Below are 20,523 nucleotides of genomic sequence, written 5' to 3'. Positions count from 1 at the left end.
ACAAAATCAGAGACCAGAATTAAAAATTTGATCCTAAAGGCAATCAGCCACATGTTGTTCATTTTACAAATGTCTACAAGAAAAATAATAAATTTTAAAAAATTGTAATAAGTTTTAATAAATTTAATTGAAATTATTACAACAGTCAAACAGAAAAAACACACTTGGTTCCCAGGAACTGATGCCATGCTGTGTTAAGTAACAAAACAAACTTTTCATGAACAATTTCACTAACAGAAAAGATAGCAAAATACAAAAAATACCACTTTTAATTTAAAAATAAATGTAGAGCTTTTATTAGCTTTCCTATATGAAGTTTTGTCATTTTATAGAACTTTTAGTATGCACTGACAAAGGCAGAAAATATTCTGGCTACATAATTGGCTTTAGTTAGGGTTACACTTAGTGTCAAACTGTAAGAAGCAAGCAAATATTACCAATCAAAAGCATAAATCACTAAATGTTATTTTTTTTTTTATATAAATTACCAAATGTCATTAAACAATACTACCAGTTATAGTTTGACCGCCTCATCCGCGACCATGAGCGCAAACACACATGCGCCATTCAGACCGAATTATTCTCAAAATAGGGTGGAAGGATGGGGACTTTCTTTCCCTCCAGCATAGCTCTTTCTGGAGAAGAGAAGACCTTTCTCGTTGCAGCAAGTAATACCGCCCCTTTTGGACGAGTCTATGTGTTTTTGCAGAATGCCAACCAGAGTTCCGCTATACACGGTAGAACTATACCAGAAAAAACTAGTACAATAGTTTGGCACATTTATGAGATGTTGAGGCTAATGGGAAAGCACCAAAATTTCTTCGTACAATGAAAACAATAACATCTCAAAATATTATTTTAAAGTATTAAAAATACATACCTCTGTAGGTATAAAGATTACTCATCACAACAATAAAAAGTAAGAATAGACAAATTTTAAAAACCTGAATTGATTATTACATAAATAAAGTCCATTACTGACAACATATACCACCATTCTAAATAGTAAGTTAAATCTTTATTGCCATTTATACCCTTAAATTCAATAACACTAAACATTAGAAAATGACTACCAAAAACTTAAGCAACAGTATAAGTCAAAACAAAAGAAAAAATAATTAGCCATTAAAAATACACTGATTTAAAATTTGTTTTGTAAGGTGCAGAATCGCCCACTGCTTGGCGCATTTTTAAGAATTGCACATACTCAGTATCCATGTACACACTGACCTATTTTCACTTAAAAAAACATCCCAGACTTGCACAAAAATAGCATTCTGCACTCCCTTGACTTTATCCATGTACACATCGACCTATTTTCACTTAAAAAGTCAAAGAAAATTGACAAAAATTCAATTCTTCTTACTCTTGTAAAATGCGCCAAACAAACGCCAATCAAATAAGTGGGCGATTCTGCACTTTAGCCCGTTTTGTACCGACGGTACGCAAATTATGATGCATTACTTTCATTTATGGAACTAAAAACTGATACATTAGTAATTAGTTTAGTATCTATACTTAACCATTTCACTGTAAATAAGTAACAACAGGAAGGGTTTCACTTTTAATTAAAACTTAATTATTATCTATTTTTCAAAATAATTTCCCTCAAAAAACAAACATTTCAGGAACTATGTTCAGTTAGCATAAACTTTATTCATGTCTATATACAAATTAAAGTATATTACTGAGTTGCCTTCATAAAAATTAAACGAATTTATTCCGGTGAAACTATTTTCCAGATCATTTTACTTTACTGAATGGTGAACTAGTTGTCAAGTAGGTACAAGCACTGATCATATTACCTCTTGGGTTGCATCAGGGCTATAGCATATTAAAATAACAGATGTCAAAATATTAATAAGTAATCCACTAATTGTCATTAAATTTGGAGCAAGCCATAAAGGTAGTTTCTGTACAAGCCAGTTCCAAAAAGGTTGAACAATTGGATCTAATAACGTGCGACCACTTGAACTGTATTTGTGATCACTCAGTCGTTTCAGCTGAACTGGCGACAAAATGTCTCTGGTTAAAAACATACTGCTTGTTTTAAAGGTTGAAATTTTCAACAATAAGCACTTTGATTATTTTGTGTAACTAAGATTCCAACATGTAATTACATATTAATTCATAAAGCACCTGTGTACACATTTCCGTGTAAAGACCTAAGTATATTGCCACCTACACGTGAACAAAGTATATAATTCGGAAAATTCATTGGCGTGTTATCAGCAATGACACCATTAAGGCTCCTCTAGACACCATGAACCCTCTGCAATAACAGGATGAAAAAATTGCGATTTATAAGTTGGTTATCATGCATTTCAATATATTGCTCATTTAAATATTTTCATACATTAGTTTACACAAATTATAATTCACTTATTTGTGAAACTGAACAGACGGAGGATTTTTAAATTTTGTATACGTTTCACGTCAGAGTGTCCCACTGAAGTTTTAACTCAATCAATCAATGTTTTAAATAGAGTATAGAGATATCAGGGTCGTTTTAAATAATTTCGAAGCTCTCCGCAAGTTCGGAACTCTCCAACGAGGTCCATGTCAAAATTTTTACCTGCATTACAGAAGATATATGCTTCTGATAAGTTTTATAATATAATTTTTAATTGTGTCTATTTTGAGATCATGACAGACAGACAGACAAAGTAGACTGGTAGATCTCTCTAAGTACCAATTAGCAGGTGGTTGCAATTGGATGCCGCCCTCAGAGATTTATTTCCAGCATTCTTACTTCTCAACTTAGGTGCTGATTTCTGTTTATATTTACATTCTAAGTTTGAACCAGTGTTCTGTTTCTCTTCGTGTTTGAAAAGTGTTATATTATTAAACTTTGCTTCTAAATGCTTTCAAGCTCTGTAACGATATCCGATCTAAGAAAAACATATTTTAGAAGAATATGAAATTTTTGAAGTCTCACTTTTAATATTCGTCGTGTAATTATATATATATATAGATAAGCAAACAAAATGTATTTACTAACCAGACGTCAGTTTTCAGAAAGGACTCTATCTTTTTGTTAATATTTTTTTGTACGAAACGTTCATTTTTATGTATCGACGTCGAAAATACTTTTATAAAATGTCTCGTAAATTGAAAACTGTGAAGCACATGAGTGCTGATGAGCTAAAATCAAAATTGTATGCACATTTCGATAAAAATGGTTCTTTAGATCATTTGCGTGCTCAGCTGAGAGGCCAGTTGGTTACAGAACTGTTTAAAATTGCATCACCTTTAGGGGCATCAAAAATGCATCCCGAAAATAAAAATTTTGATATAGCACTTTTACCCTTACAAGTATGTACTTTATAAAAATAGTTTCTATCCTTTGTGTATTATTATGGTTAATTAAAAAAAAATTATTAGTGGCAATAAATGCATTAAATTTGTATTTTGATATTATTCGAATTACTGTCTATATATATTTGGTATGAGCAGTTTTTATTTTAATTCCGTTTACTGTGCCTTTATCATACTTCAATAAAATTAATAAAATGTCCGCAATCTAAACTAATAATGGAGTGGCATGTATGTGGCATAAATGTAATGTAAGCAAAAATTCAAAGTGAATGAAATATTGCCAATTTGGCTACAAAAATCCATGCCCATTTATAATTTGAATACTTTGCAATTAAAATGTACCTGATAAAATTTGATTAAATAAAAACATAAAATAATTTTAATTTTACATTACTACTTAAACTTCTGAAAAGACTGGTAAGATTTTGTCCAAAATGTGGTGATAAAACACGTCTGTGTGAGAGAAAGGGAAGTATGGATGGGTTTGAATGAATGGTGTTATAGAAAGCAATGAAAAGTGAATGTGCATGATGTTTGTAGAAGTATAAGGAAAGGTCCATGGTTTAGTCATAGCCATTTGAGTATATGTTATATTTTGAGAATTACAAGGTGTTGGTTTTTAAAAATGGGAAATGAATCTGTGTTTCAAGAAGTGAAAGTGCATGAGCATGCTGTTGTTGATTGTTTTATGTTTTGCAGAGAAGTGTGTATGATGACTGTGATAAATGATAGCATTCCAATTGGTGGTGAAGCAGTGATAATTAAAGTGGATGAAAGTAAGTTCGGAAAAGTGGATGAAAGTAAGTTCGGAGAGGAAAGTCTGGGGACGGTCATTGAGTAATTGATGGTACAGAAAGAGGAACGAACAGACATTTTTATATTATAGAGAGGTTGAGAATAGATCAAAAGTGAGTTTGGAGAGAGTTAATAGTTGAATGTGTGTTGCTAGGATCTAGTGGTTTCAGAATACTGAAACGCATATGGTGGACTAAAAGGTTTAAGGTATGGCCATCTGACTGTCAACCACAGTCTGTACTTCCGGGATTCTGAATGGTTGCACACACTAATTCTATCAAGAGTGCTTGGTCTGGAAACATCATTTGGATCGCAATACAAACTGCCTAGATGGTGAATTTGATTCACATTTAACGGAATATATGTGTCAAAAATGGCACAACCACTCATTGAGTGATGAACGTTATTGTGCCATTTTAACAACATTTCTATTTTCCATTTACCTGAAAAGAGTAAGTGGAAAATTATTTTCTTTTAAGCTTCTTTTTAAAGTTGCTTATTTTTAATATTTTGTTATCTTTTCAGCTCGATCCTAGAAGGGGCAAAGCCAATGCAGTGTGCAATGCCAAGTTTGTGCAATTCTCTGATTTTTTTTTTTTTTTTTTTATATGAAAAGAGATTGTTGTGTACATGAGCAAAGCCAAGGTAGTGCGCAATGCTGAGTTTTCTGATTTTTTTTTTTTATGTGAAAAATAGATTAGTGTGTAAATGGACATCAAGTTCTGCAATTCTTTGATGTTTTTCGAGCAAATACAGATCATTGTGCACATGGGCAAAGTGAGGTTGGGTGTGATGCCCAGCAGTAATGTAATGTATTTTATGTGCAATGTTTAATATACAGTGAAAATCGTTTAACATGAAACTGAGGGGACCAAAATATTTTTTTGTGTTAAAGGATATTTAAAAAAAAATAAATATTCAACAAAATTAGGTTTATTAGAGTACATTTACATAAATATGTATATATGCATGTATTTAATAAAAACCAATGAAACAAAAATATCCACAAGAACTTGATGAAATTTAATATAAAATTTTCAAGTTTTTTAAAAACAAAACATTTATTGATTTTTTGGAAAATAATCTGATATTTTTCTTTGCATTGTCTTTTTTAGCATCAAATTGTCAACAAATTGTTCGATCTCGTCTATTTTGTTATTCATTTCACAAATGGAATTTGTGTCTAAATAAGTATGCATACTTTTCATGGTGTTCCTCATTTTGGATGACGTAGGAACAGCTGCATTATTCATTTCATTTTTGTCCTCGGAATCTGCATCAATGATATTTTTTTAACCTTGAATAAACTCCAAAATATTTCTGTCTGTCATAATTGAGGCTGTACACATATTGTCATCATCTACTGCAATGAATTCTTCCAGTGATACAGTAGGACAGTTCAATAATGCAGAAACTTTCTCAAACATTTCATTAAATATCAGCTCAGTTTCAGTATCTTCTTTCTCCATTTCTTTTGGTGCCAACAAATCTGATACTTTTGAGAATCCTGCATGACAGTTTTCAATTGTCCTTGGAGTCACTGAATTCCATGCAGAATACAGCATAGGAAGAGTGTCTAATAAATTGATCAAAAAAATCTTCATTGGCTTCGATTGCGAGTAAACTTCATAAAATGAATTTGTAATAGCAGTAACATATCATATAATGTTTAATGCTTGCAATGCCGAAGCTGCATATTATGCTGAATTTGAGCAATTCTGTACTACTCTGTACATGGGAAAAGCACTTCTCCCCATGTGTACAATGACAGACAGTTGCACAAAATCGGCAATGCACACAGCCATTCATGATGCAGTATAAATAGGCTAGCACATCTGGCAACTGGCATCCTGTTAACAGAAAAGGAACAAACATCTGAGTGGCACTTAAAGATATTAAAAAAAAATACAAATTAAATTACTCACAATGTCAAAACTTCTGCATGATTATCTTTAAGTTTGAAAAATTTCAACTTGTGGATGTCGCACACTTTGATAGATGAGCAAAAGTGTATCAGTATAGAATTTTGCAATTAAATGCTAATCATATTTAGCGAAGGCAGCTCTAGATACATTTATAACATCATTACTAGTGATGAAATTTGAATTTACAGTGTAATCCAGAGAACAAATGTCAATCAGCAGTGTGAATTTTTTCCATTGCAAATCAAAAGTAAGGCTACTTCAAAGTGTCCGAAAGAAAATTATAGCAATTTTCTTCTTCAAAAAGGGTCACATTGCGACTGTTCCTCTGAAGGAACAAAGAACTGTTATACCTTTCAGTGGTACATGATAATATGCTTATCTCAGGTTTTCAGAAAGGTGCAAGAATAGTGTAAAAGGATAGGATGACTTGTTAATAATCTTCTAACCATAGTAAAGCATACTTCCACATAGCTAATGTCATCTCTCAAATTCAACAATCAAACTTATTACTCAATCATTTTGAAATCATAACCTGACCTGATAGTTAACTGTTTTTTACAATAAAAAATCACATTGACAGAAAAAATTTATTCAGTCAATCATTTCTATAAAAGCACTTGAAGAAAATTAGAAGTGTGTATTTAAAAATGGCTACATGAGTACAAAAGTACACAGAATGTATCAGAAATTATTTTGAGGGAACAGTGATCAAAATGATTTTATATATCTTAGTTTTTGTGCATCTCGAAATTTTTCGGGTGTCTCTTAAACGTGTATGTTTCTTATGCTTCCATGTCTAATACTTGATAATGACATTCATAAATGAGTGAATCATAGGTTTATTTACTCATAAAATACAATATATCTTTAAACTGTTATTTTAGTAGGGCTGACAGAACTAAATATTTTATAGTACAGTACAAAGTCTGTAATCCGGATGTCCATTATCTGGAATGATCTATAATCCGGACCTCAAAGCCACAAACTTACGCATGCGCGTAAAGCCAGTAAAGCATTTACCCATGTGCGCTTCTGATAGTGAAGAAAATTACATTGAAAGAAATGTTTAATAAAGTAAAAAAATTAATATTACGCTTCTTTTTGTGTAAATTTTGATACCCTTTAGATCATAATTGCTCTTTATTTCATAAATTAGGGTTTCATATTTTTAATTGTATAATTTCTGCATGCCATCTTACCAGATTTAAATTGATGATCTATAATCCGAAAAACCCCTAATCCAGAATCCCCGAAGTCCCGACGAGTCCGGATTACGGACTTTGTACTGTATAACATTTACAACATGGGCTAAAAGTATTCTTCAAAATTTATTAAAATTGTAATGAATATTAATTTCAGATGCCCCTAAAAATCTCATTTATTTGATACAGTAGCATTTTCTACAGAGATATGTCTTTAAGGAAAGTTATTTTAATCATAAACTTCGACTGTGTATATCAGTAATAAAACATTTTACCCCCCCCCCCAATATATTTACTGTATGAAAATGCTTGTGTTGCAAAATACTTTTGCTCACTCTTTGTATGTGTGTGTAGTTAAGAAACTCAAATAAATTGATGTAAATTCTTTTATTTTCAGGTTTCTAACTGGCTTGTTTATGATCATTTGTCACGACAAGGCTGTCAATATACATTGTCTACCTTTGTAACTGAAGCTAATTTATCTGATCCAGAAAAACTCTTGACTGTTTGTGATATACTGAAATTATTTGGAGTTGACACGAATAGTCCAGAATATAAAAGTTTTATTAAAATGTATGCTACAAAAAATGAAGAGGGTTTTTCACATTCATTGTTACTAACTGTTATCAAATCATTATTCGAAGTTTCACATAAAAGTCCAGTATTAAAATTAAGTATTCATGAAGGTGAAATAAAAGAAACAGTAAAAAGAAATGAGTTTGAAAAGGATCTTCTAGAGATGGCTTTTCCAAACGGTTTAAAGGAAACTGATGAACATATATCATATGATGATAAAATGGTTTCTGAGTCGTTGAAATTTCAGAACCGAAATATGAACGCTAATCAACTTTTAACATCTGAAAACAAATCAGCTGAATCTAGTTTTTATGAGCAGCTTCAATATGTTAAGGAAGAAAATGAAAAAGAAGTCCAGAAGCTACGCTGTAAACTACTAGAAGAGCTAGATGATCTGCATTCTCGAGAACAAAAAATACAACAAGAAATGGAACTTGAAAAAAAGGAATTGAAGAAGGAACGAGATAAACTACTTGTTGAGATTCAAAAACTTGGTGTAAATAAGTATTGCTATATTTAATTTTTTTTAGCCTCACATTAGGAAATAGATACATGATAAGCTTTTTCAGAAATTTCAGTTATTTTATAGAAATTAGTTTACAAAATTAGTTTACATTTTGTTGAAATTAACTTCTATCTTGTATTGTAGGAAAAAGAATTGCTGCTAGAAAAAGAATATGAAAACAAGTTTCAGAAACAATTACGAGAAATGGAACTAGAATTTGCATCTAAAGATCGTAACAAAAATAGAGAATTTGAAAGTTTACAGAACAAGCTTGCTGAGAAAGAACAAAGGTAAAAAGATTACAATAAGTAACCATCTTTTTCTATATTAATATAGAAAACTTGATTTTCTAGTTTTTCATTTACTTTATTTTTGTTCAGGATACTTTTCCATTATATGAGCATCACAAAAAAAATTGCTAAAATTTGTGATAATGTGCCAAAGATAGCTACAATATAATCAGCTGAGTCATCTCAGTTTTATGAATGAAACTGAGACAAATATTTATATGTTATGGTTTGCAACCTTTTTTTAAAGTGCGCAAAACGTAATTTTATAGATGACTTTCTTTGTATACATTATTTGACTCAAAACATTTTTTTTATTTGGGGGGGGGGAGGAAATATTTTTTGAATCGGAACTTATCTCAAGATGAGAAGAAGACAGTAAAATTCTGACAAGATAAAAAAATTTTTCATAGGTGAAGATTTTGTAAAAACTTTCATGAAATTATGTGTTTTCCAATTATGATGCACCGAAATGGCATTGCAAACTTAGGTCTTGTTAACAAAAAAGAGGTGCCAGATATCACACTTGATTTGAAAGATCATGCCTAAATTTCTTTACAGCAATAAAATTTATCTACTCTTGGTGCTATGAAGGTGGTGACTCTTGGTGCCATGACTCTAGGTGTCTTGAGCTCAGTTGAGTTTTGTAGTATGAAACACGATACAGATGTCATAGGAACAATTATATGCGGGAGGTTTGCACCTATGTCTTGTTATGTAGACTTGAAGTTAAAATTAGTCGGAATGACAGAATAGTAGAGGTTGACTAAAGTTTTTTTTTATTTGAAGGAAAAATAATGCTGGATATGTTCTTCCTCCATAGGTGATTTTTGGATGACAGTGTAGTAAAACAAAAACAAAACAAAAAAAAAAAAAAAAAATGTTTTCTTGTAGCTATTCTGGATTGCTTAGATAAAACTTTACTTGGTGTGACTGAAAAAAAAAAAAATGTTGCAGATGGCAGTACAGTTTTTCCTGATTGCTGGAAAAAAAAAAAAAAAAAAAAAAGGCAGAGAATTTGAAAGGAGTGGGAAATGGCTATCTCACAGTTACCCACTGATACAATTTCATGGACCCAAACACTAGATGTCATTTGCAAACAATTGAAAGAATGTGGAGCAGTGCAAAATGCCATAATACGTGCCAGTATGGCACCTCATGTCATCATCTTGAAATACACTTATAAGAGTTTATGTGGTGACGACTTCATAAAGAAATGAAATATTTTCCAAAAAGTGAAAATGTTCAAAATATTTTAAGCAAACTTTGTTAGTACATTGCAAGAAAGTGTGTCATTTCCATGTCTGTTGAGTCTCAGGTATAAATCTGATGTGGTTCACTGCATCTGTATTAGTTCAAAATGCATTGTGCTTGATCCATGTAAACATGCCGCAAAAATGACATCTTCTCAAACATCTAAAGTAGCTGAGGAAGCAAGTAAACTCTTTTAAGCTGCAAAATATTTTATTTTTTATTAATTTGTTTTTACATTACTGCATTATTTTGTAGCACAGAAAACCCTCACTTCATAAAATTATATCAAATGTTGCATATTTGATACAGGTCTCTATATAAAGAGACTTAAATTATTAAATTATATATATGAAGAACAAAAAGGAAAATGCTTTAATAATTTAGTTAATCAAACAGTATGTTTGATGCTAGACTGTGTAATATGAATAGTTAACCATTTATCTGGATATTTATTTGTACAGTACATGGAATTTTGCAAGTAAAGATTTACTTAACCTTACTTGATTCCATTAAAAAAGTTAAAATTTGTAGTTTGTGTCTGATAATGCAGCATGAATGGCCAAAATGAAAAAAACAACTAAACAATTTTCAGCTTATAGCTTATGTTTGTTCAGCACATATACTTAAATTTATTGGCCAAAGATTTAAATATATCATATTTTACTGCAAATATTATTCTTTCAAATTCACAAACTCACCTAAGCCGAATTTAATGAATGCAGTTGAACTCGTTTAAGTATACCAAATACATTGGAACTCAGTATGCGACTCCCTTGAAAGTTATATAAAGAAGTAGTCAATTTTTACATAAACTTTGAAAGAGGATCAAGTTGTAATAGCAAGAATATTCAAGCTAAATTTCATAATAGAGTAGTCAGACAAAGGATAGAACATCTCTTACTTTGTTTAAAACCAGTTTTAGTTGCTTTGAATAAATTTCAGAAGATAATTACAATATTGTTGAAACTGATAAAGTTTGAAAATAGCTTAATAAGTCTTGATAAAGCATGCCTAAAGTTATTTAAAACCTGGTATGAATAAGCACTGTCGTTAGCATATACAGTACAAAGTCCGAAATCCGGACTCATTGGGACTTCGGCGATTCCGGATTTTAAATTTTTCCAAATATTAGATCATCAATTTAAATCTGGTAAGATGGCATGCAGAAATTATACAATTAAAAATATGAAATCTTAATTTATGAAATAAAGAACAATTATGATGTAAAGGGTATCAAAATTTACACAAAAAAAGCTTAATATTTATTTGTTTACTTTATTAAACATTTCGTTCAATGTAACTTGTTTAAGTTGCTTCCACAAAAAATTAAAAAAGTTCTTTTTTCTTATAATGTCATATACAGTTGACTTTCCAATGCCATACTCCTCACATAATTTTGAGACGGATATACCTTTACCCATTTTTTGCCGCAATTTCACTTTTTGTTTAACCCCTTAACTGCCATTGGGCGTATATATACACCTTGCTCAGCCGATGCATTAACTGCCCCGGGCGTATATATATATGCCCTTCCAGACTACTACAGTCAAAAGTCGTTAATCCGGAACTCGTCGGGACTTCGGCGATTCCGGATTATAGATCATCAGTTTAAATCTGGTAAGATGGCATGCAGAAATTATGAAATTAAAAATATGAAACCATAATTTATGAAATAAAGAACAATTATGATTTAAAGGGTATCAAAATTTACAAAAAAAAAAAGCTTAATATTTATTTGTTTACTTTATTAAACATTTATTTCAATGTAAGTTGTTTCATTTTTTTGTGCTAATACTTTCTCTTTAATTCTATAAACAGACATAATAAATTCGTGCACATTTTTTGGTAAATTTTTAAATAATATAAAAAAACACAATGTAACATTTTAATCAATTATATATTTTCCTCCATTATCTACAATGTCTCAACATCTTACAGGCAGCTTTTTTATGCCATTGCTGTAGAAATACTCTGGTTTTGATGCAAAAAAACTTGAAAGTTCATTGTGTACATCCTGTTTAGAATGTAATTTTTTTCCTAGTTAAAAAAATTGTAAGGCACAAAATAAGTGGAAATCACTTGGGGCAATATTTGGGGAGTAAGTAGGATGTGGCAAAAGCTCCCAATTAAATTCACTAATTTTTTGCAGCATTATTCGAGCCGTATGCGGTCTAGCGTTATCATGATGAAATAACACTTTCTTGATATTCACCAATCCTGGACATTTTTTGATCAATTCTGAGTTTAGACGGCAAAATTGTTCACTATAAACTTCTGAATTAATTGTTTGATTTGTTTCTAATGGTTCAAAATGTCCTGAACGGGGTTCGTCATCAATATTGCTTTTTCCAACTTTACATTTTTCAAACCATTTCTGGCCAGTCCTTACATTAATAGTGTGTTCACTATGTAGACTATTAATTTTTATCACTGCAAACCTGGCAGATTCACCACACAAAAATAAAAAATGTAGCACAGCACGTTTGTACTCATTATCTATATTCAGCTTCTATGGGTACTAAAATGCATTCAATATGTATGAAAGTTGGTGATAAACTGAATAATATGTTAGTCAAATGATGACAAGTTTCAACAGGTTCAAAATTGTATTGTTTTAGTAAATGCATCATATGAATTCCATGCATACTCTTAATGCGCACAAACTTATGGACTGACCCTACATGTTTTATCACTAGAATATAAATTGAAGCCTTAGCAAATGAAAAGAAACAAGTATTGGAGTTAGTAAAAGAAAAATTTCTAATTGTTGCTCTTTTTTAGCATTATATTGAAATTTATAAATGCTGTTCCACCATTCTGCAGGGAAAAAAATGAAACAGTCGAGTTATTGAATCACATTTGATTGATGGATATCAATAGTTTTTGCAAAAGAATGCTTGTAGTTTTTGCAAAAGAATGCTTGTAATAAAAAGAGTTGGTTTTCATTGAAATACTAAGCATAGGAGCTTCATCAGTAGGATTTGAATGTTTTCTGCTCTTGGAATTGTATACAGCAAATTGAAAATTCAATTAGTGAGTGAAATGGCAGCCTCTCTTTTTAATCCAGATATAATATAATAAACTGCAAACTGTTTTGTAAAAGTTGTACAGATTGCAGATGTGTCATTCTTTGTTATATTTACTCTGGATGTTTATTTCTATTTATATATAAAATTATAGCTTCAAGCCTTTTTTTTTAATTAATGTATAACTATATAAGTTTTTGTGATTAAAATTACTTTTAAGTTATTTGCCAAAGAACTGCCAAGATATTTTATTCTTTTTGTGCTACTAATTAATAAAATTAAATTGTGTATGAAAGTATGCATTATGTTTTCTAAATATCATCTAATTAGAGATTTAATTATTTTGGAAACCTTCAGTATAGGTTGACTATTTAACAAGTTAAAAATAAATAAAAGTTTGATTTTAACTTTTTGATCACTCTGTTCTGAGATGAGCTTTTCAATGGGATCTGTATGTGAAGTTTACTCTCACTTTTTATAAAAATTGTATTCTGTGAGAAAAATAATACAAAACATTAAGCATTTTTTTATGAAATCTAGTTTAAATAAATTTTATTGGTATTCTCTTGAATGCTTTCAGTTATGACCAATTGCAGTTCTCATAATTTCTGTACATTTAATCCTGGAAGTGTGGAATTAATTAAATGATAGGCATTCTGGAGACACATTCAAGTATGTGAGCAAAATCCAATCTAGCAAAGTAGCCAATAAAATTAAATCTGTGGCTTATTAAATAGATGCAATGTTGGAGATGGCCTATAGCAGGGATTCTTAACCTTGTTTTATAGTAGGGATTCTTATACTTATTCTTAACCTTGTTCTATAGTAGGAACTCTATACTTATTCATAACCTTGTTTTATAGCAGGGATTCTTAACCTTGTATCCTCCCCCCCCCTCCTTTTCCAAACTCGAGGTATCGATACACACTTATTTCAGTTTAGATTATTTTTAAATGTGTTTTTATAATTTAAACAACAAAAAGGTATAGAAGGTGTTGTTAAATACTAAAACTTGAATAAAAGTAGTTTTTTATATTCATAAACTAAAACTAAGTAATTAGTGGCTAAATAAAAGGATGCCTGCATTTTCCCATGGAACTATGAAATTCTCCCCAGTTGAGAATCCCTGGCCTACATTTCACCATTTGTCAATCCCGTCTTTGTAGCAATATTGTCTTCTCAAATTTAGTCATGTAACCATTTTATACATTCCTTAACTTAATTAAACCCTTTACTATAGCAAATAAAAGCAGTAAATATACAATGTTGGTTTAAATAAATCTTAAATTAGAAGTTAAATTTTTCCAAGGAATAATGCAGTTGCTTGTTTGCCCTCTTAGTGTCTTAAATAAATGCAGCTGTCTTGTATGTTAAGTTAAAGGGAGGGAGATTGTGCTTAATATTTAGATTATCAGATATTTTAACCAAGTGCATATTCAGGAAGAATTTAAAAGTCAAAAGCTAAAATTTCTTATATACTGAATGTTTTTATATAATAAATGCATAAAATGATAAAAAAAAAAGTTAAGAGGTTATGTATTAGTTTTCTAAGAACTTTTTACATGAAACTCTATAAGAATCTGAAATCAATAGGATGGGTCAAATACTGAGGAGAAATTCTGAATTGCTCATATATGTTTCCTTGGATCATTCTTGTGGTTCATTGAGCTATGAGCAGCTCAACATTAGAGAAACTAAATTAACAAAATGAATGAGCCTGTGCACTAATTTCTATACTGTGAAAGGAAAAGAAAAAAAAAAAATAATTATAACCTCTCAGTAAAAGATAATTAAAGTTTTAAGGATATGTTTGTTTTATGTTGGAATAGTAAGGCACTGCTAACCAAGTCTCAACTAAATAAGATAGAACTTATAAAGAAAAATTGAAATTTGGAATTTGAAAAACCCTCTGCAGTTTTCCAAATTCATTGGAACCTCAGATCATGAGCACCTTACCTCATGAACAATATGATTTATGAACAAAAAATGCCTCATAACAAAAAAATGCCAAATAACTTGAGTGTTTGTAAACACTCCAGTTAACAGCACATGATTTTCAGATGGATTTTGAGGTAATCTATGCACATAACTAACTCCCAGGACCTTCTGTAAAAATCATTTTAATATTTTTCCTAGCTTTATTCTTATTAACAAAACCTGATAGCAGGTGACTTAGAGGACCATAACAAAAAAAGATATAGAAGTTCGGAAGAGGATGAAAAAAAAGAACCGTAGTTTTCTGTTCCACAAAATTTATGTAAAAGGAGGCAAGATACAAAGTTTTCATGTAATGATATCATATATAGGCATGCATGCCTAATTATGCCATGTCTCACTTTACAATCATTTTAAAATATAAGCAGCAAAAAATTATATTGAACAAATTTTGAGTGAAACAGAGGCCCAGTGAGTTTCAGAATGTAATGCTGCTTAGAAACAAAGAAAAGATGAAAGAATATGCTCCCTAAAGAGAGTTATATTATGTTTTTATGGAAGGAAATTTCACATCCAAACAATAGCATGTTCCTTATCATTTTCTACGTATGTTATCATCTTCCTTTAAACAAATACAGCAAAGTTAAATTCAGTTCTTATCCAATTTTTCTTTTAATATTGCATTGATCTCTCTCTCTTTTTTTTAATGATTTCCATTAGTATAATTTGTGCATGTAGTACTGTTGTAAAGTTTAAATCTGTAATCCAGGAATACATTAATTCATGTGGGAAAAATTGTTTTGGTCTACGAACATTTCGTTTGATAAATGGAATTCATGGCATTCGGGAATTAATTAAGTACATGAACTGAGGTTTCACTGTATGATGAATTACCCATCAAGTTAAATGTTACTCATGGAATCAAATGGATTCACAACAAATGAGTTTTTATAAAATATGTAGCTAGCTTATCTCTGCTAAAAATATCATCCAATCTGATGATACCTTGATCAGTCAATCTATTTCTGGAATTTCAGTGTGTATGAGATATTATGTCATTTGGAAGGTTTTGCAGTATTTCAAATGGAAGTATAATTTTCTTCTAATTATTTCGTTACAGATAACAAGTGACATTGATTGAGGCAGATATCTAAGTATGATCTTTTCTGTTCACAGTGCCTAATTCTAGCATGTGTTGTGGTATAATTTTTACTTCATTGCAATGCTAAGAATAGAGAACCTGCAAGTTCATTTTCATCATGTTATGCCCTTTAATATTAAAAAAAAAGAGGAAAAAATTTCAGTCAGACTGCTTATAAAATTTGGCAGACTAAGTGCTGCTTCTGATGACACAATTTGAAGATGGTTTGAAAGTTTAAATGAAGAAATTTTAGACTCAAAGATGATACCTGCTTTTAACGACCATCCTCTGTAAACAGGGACCTGTTAAAATAAGCTGTCACTGAAAATCCATGTTATGCAATCAATAGCTATCAGACTGGCTAAATATTCTAAAAAGGTATAGTACACGGTTATTTGAATAAAGTTAAGATTATAAGCTATTACAATGTTTGTGTGCCCTATACTTTTACAGAGCAGAATATGCTTGCTCAATTTTCAGCATGTGATCATTTGCTCAAAAGAAGTGAAGAAATTCATTTTTTGAAATGGCTCATTACTGGAAATGAGAAGTAGATACAATACAATAATGTTGTAAAGAAAAGATCATGGGGTAAATCAAAATAACCTTCATAAATAACAACAAGAAAAGTTGCATCCCCCAAAAATAATGATTTGTGTATGAAATATAAAGAAATTATATATTATAATTAGTTGATACCAAGTTGGACAGTAAGTTCAGAAAATTACTCTTCCCATATGGCAGTTTTAAAAGTGGAAATCGAAGCAAAGCACCCAGATCTGATCATTCAAGGTGTTGGCTTCCATTATGACAATGCTTGGTCCTGCATTTCGATGAATATCAGAAAAAGACTTATTGTGTATAGACAGGATTTTTTGTGTCACCCCTCAATAGTCATCAGACCTTTTCCTTTCAGATTTTCATCATTTCAGAATTCTGTGAGTGGCTGAGAATTTGCTTCTTTTTACTTGCCAAATAGCATCTCAATAACTTCTTTATGAATAAACCTAATGTTTTTTTTTTTTTTTTTTTTTTTTTTTTTGTAAGAGTTTTCTAGTTACTTAAGAAATAGCAAATAGTCATAGAACAAAATAATGCTTATGTGATTTTCTTAAATTTTAGTATTGTTTAATTTGTGTTTATCATAAAAAGCCACACAACTTTTCAGAAGACCAATAATTATGTATTTCCTTCTATATAATTAGTGCAAGTTCTAGATTATAATTATAGAAATTATTTAATATACAATTTGTGTAGCTACATGACCCACATATTTTATCTGCCACATATGAACATAAGTAGACTATTTTGAACTTCTAGTAAGTGCAATAACTAGAATATTCTGAACTTTCACTAAGTACAATTTTTTAGGGGGCAGAAGATCTCATAACTTGAATGCAACAGAACCACAGGAATCTACTGATAACTATTTAGAAATACTAAGGTGATTAGTTTTCTCACTTTTGGTACTAGTACATAACTCAATTATAAATTTTATGTACATGGTAATGTTAGCTGTCTTGCAGCTATCATGTTTTTAGTAAGTAGATTTTACAACGGTACTTTGGTATACATCATTAACCTGTCCCTGATCCTTAGATACATACCAAGTGAACTTTTCCAATGAGAAACAGAGTGATAGTAATTAATCTATTCTAATAAAAATATCCTATTGTTATTTCTAAAATGCTATTATTCATTACTAAAATGCAAATGCAGTGGTTGAAATATGTACTGTACATAAATGAAACTCTGCCCATGATACTGTATATAGATGTTTTTTCTGCTGTCCAAATCAAAAGCAGTTTTTTAAAACTGTCTAATTTCTCTGATCTTTATATGGTAATCAGTTTTACCCTTATCGCAATGCTAGGTGATTTAATAGCATCTTTTTTTTTTTTCCCCCATTTTCTTAGAGACCAAAGTATTTGGCATATGGTATGTAATAGCCATATCCTGGATATGCATGCCATCTTCATACTTTTCAGTATTCTCTCTTTTTACCTCCATGGTGATCCTAACAATTTTCCTCATTGTTTGACTTTTCTCATTAACTTTTCTAAAACTTATTGTTAATGAATTAACAAGATATTTTGTGGGGGAAAAAAAGCATAAATCCACTTGAAAATTCAGAATTATAGCACGGGTTGTTTGCTGAATGTATCACCAGGTGTTCTAACACTCATGGGCAGTTATAGCATTGTCTCAAAAGAATTAAACAAGTTTAGTTTGTGCAGTTATGACTCACTGAAGTCGAGTTGCATTGCAAACGAATGTCATAAACCAAACAAAAATTTTTTTGCATTCACACAGGATGTATTTCAAAGTAGATATATACCAAGGTACCTCTGTATTATATTCCTTTTTATAATGACTTCCAAGATTATTTTTTTTTGATAATTTTCAAGGAAAAAGAATGTTTTTAATAAACTTATCTCCAGTCACTCTCATATCATGAACAGTAAATGGTCTGAATCTGGAAAAAGAATGTTTTTAACTTTCTAATGTAATGTTCTAATGAATGGGAAAGAATGTTTTTAATAAACTTATCTCCAGTCACTCTCATATCATGAACAGTAAATGGTCTGAATCTGTAGAAGAAAAATTATCTGGCTTTCCATTTTATAAAAAATTGTTATATTTATATTTACATATTTGCTTTATGTTATAGTTAACAAAAATTGGATATTTCTTAATCATTTGACATAACTAATTTTACAGTGATGAAGGTAATTAACCTCTGTTATGTATCTCCATATGTATGTAACTTAAAAGTTAGTTGTTAAATAATCTTCCTCCCACCTATGATGCAGTTTTCCTTTGAGACCTAAATAGTAAGTAATAAATGGCAAAATAGTGCAGTTTTATTTACATAACAATTTTACTCATGATTCTTGTGTCTAAAACCATTGAATACCATAATGCAGTTTTCAGTTTCCAGAATATCCAAATATATCTGATATTTATATGAGATGTGACTGAAGAGGCTTCATTCATGGATTTTTCACATATACAATATAAGTTCAAAATGGTTTACATTAGAAAGTTCCTTTACAGACATATAGACAAATAACTGTTGAGTATTTTACTATGATTAATTAATAAAAATTTCTACAAATATTATTATCTTCTGAAGTAATTTAGCCTATTCTCTGACAAACACTGTTGTTCACACACCAAATCATTTTAATTGGAAAATTCAGAAAACTTAAAACTTGTAAATCATTAACCAAAGTGTTCTATATAAATTAAATATGTTTTCTTTCAGCTGGAGAATTTTTAGAATTTGTTTAACTAATAAAGTTTTATAATTAAGGTAAAAGTTTTATATTTAAAAAATATGGAAATGCTATTCTATTGTGTATTTACTTTCAAGGTGTGTTTTCCCTTTTGTTAATTATAAAACATTAAAGTTGATGTTGTGGAACTGAAAGAATATATTAATTACATTCTGAAAGAATTACATAACTGAAAGAATGTAAAATTTTAGATTTAAAATATGTTAGAAAAAAATACATTTTATTTAAATTTAGGTTAGCTGAAATTCTTTCTGAACTGACAAGCCAAAAGGAAAAGCACAATTTATTGAAAACAGAAATTGATGAATTGAAGCATATGCTGAAGACCACTCAGGGAAAGTATTCATCTCTCTTGGATGAGGTAATTTCATATGCTATATTCTTCTGCAGAAACAGAAAAGTATTTGACCCTTCATAAAAACATTGAAGTTGATAAATAAAAAAGAGGGAAAATGACTGGATTTGACATGTGGTTAAAACACTTTATCATTTTGACCAGCATCTTTCTTTTAACATCTGTTCCTTACCTAACATTTTCCTGCAAGTATAATGAAAGAGAAAAAAATAGAAAGAAACCTGAAATGGCACAATTTTTTATGTTCTTGTCTCAAAAATCTGCAGTAAGAAAAAAAAGAGGCCGGAAATGGCATGATTTTTGTTGTTACCTCTAAAAATGCTTGAATGGGTAGATTTAAATTGGATTAGAATCTGTTTAATTTTTCACTAAAAAAAATATTTTTCTCTCAAATATAAGTTGAATATTATATTTTGCATTTTACTCCTGTTTTCATTATCAGTGTTGTTATTTTAACAACCTTGTTAATGTATATTGGAATAAAATACGCAAGTGTAACATTTTTATACCTAAAAATCACATTATCATAGCTAAAAATTTTATAATTCCATCATTTAAACATTTTGATTTCTTTAATACTAAACAACAGTATGTATGCTTGAAACAAAAATACATATAGTGGAGATACAAATGCTGATTCCATTTTATACACCTTTCTGTAGTATAACCAACTGGTGACCTTGTGTATGCTGTATTTTCCATTATTTATTTAGTCACTGGCAGAAATACCCAATGCCAGTTAAATTAGATTGAGAGTAAAGTATCTAACAATCGAGAGAACGATACTGATGTAATCCTTCTCTGATAATGATGCAAAAAATATGATTCATAGTCATACGTTTTTCAGTCTGATGCAATATGGAAATCCTATAAAAAAATTTCGATAGAATAATAAACTAATTCTC

The 20,523-nt window shown here is 30.2% G+C and overlaps 2 protein-coding genes across 3 annotated transcripts in view; one reads left to right on the top strand and one right to left on the bottom strand.

The window, feature by feature from the left end:
- LOC118188557 (cholinephosphotransferase 1-like) overlaps positions 1-2,388 on the bottom strand; it is a 70,214-nt gene extending 67,826 nt beyond the window's left edge. Inside the window, exon 1 of one of the 2 annotated variants that reach the window (XM_085811947.1) lies at positions 1,806-2,388. In XM_085811947.1, coding sequence (XP_085668073.1) covers positions 1,806-2,039 — 234 coding nt within the window. In that variant the 5' untranslated portion in view covers positions 2,040-2,388. The remainder of the gene's footprint in view (positions 1-1,805) is intronic. The other variant, XM_085811946.1, reaches the window with a different exon arrangement.
- A 371-nt stretch (positions 2,389-2,759) lies between these two features.
- LOC118188561 (uncharacterized) overlaps positions 2,760-20,523 on the top strand; it is a 43,357-nt gene continuing 25,593 nt past the window's right edge. The window contains exons 1-4 of the mRNA XM_035359017.2: positions 2,760-3,315; positions 7,638-8,312; positions 8,466-8,611; positions 19,498-19,624. Of these exons, the coding sequence (XP_035214908.2) occupies positions 3,070-3,315; positions 7,638-8,312; positions 8,466-8,611; positions 19,498-19,624 (1,194 nt within the window). The 5' untranslated portion in view covers positions 2,760-3,069. The remainder of the gene's footprint in view (positions 3,316-7,637; positions 8,313-8,465; positions 8,612-19,497; positions 19,625-20,523) is intronic.

The sequence above is a fragment of the Stegodyphus dumicola genome, chromosome 2, assembly GCF_044657685.1.
Source record: "Stegodyphus dumicola isolate Sdum_Otavi_A_Nest chromosome 2, ASM4465768v1".
NCBI lineage: Eukaryota > Metazoa > Arthropoda > Arachnida > Araneae > Eresidae > Stegodyphus > Stegodyphus dumicola.
Note: the sequence above shows the minus strand (reverse complement) of the source record. Positions and strands in the feature narration are given on the sequence as shown.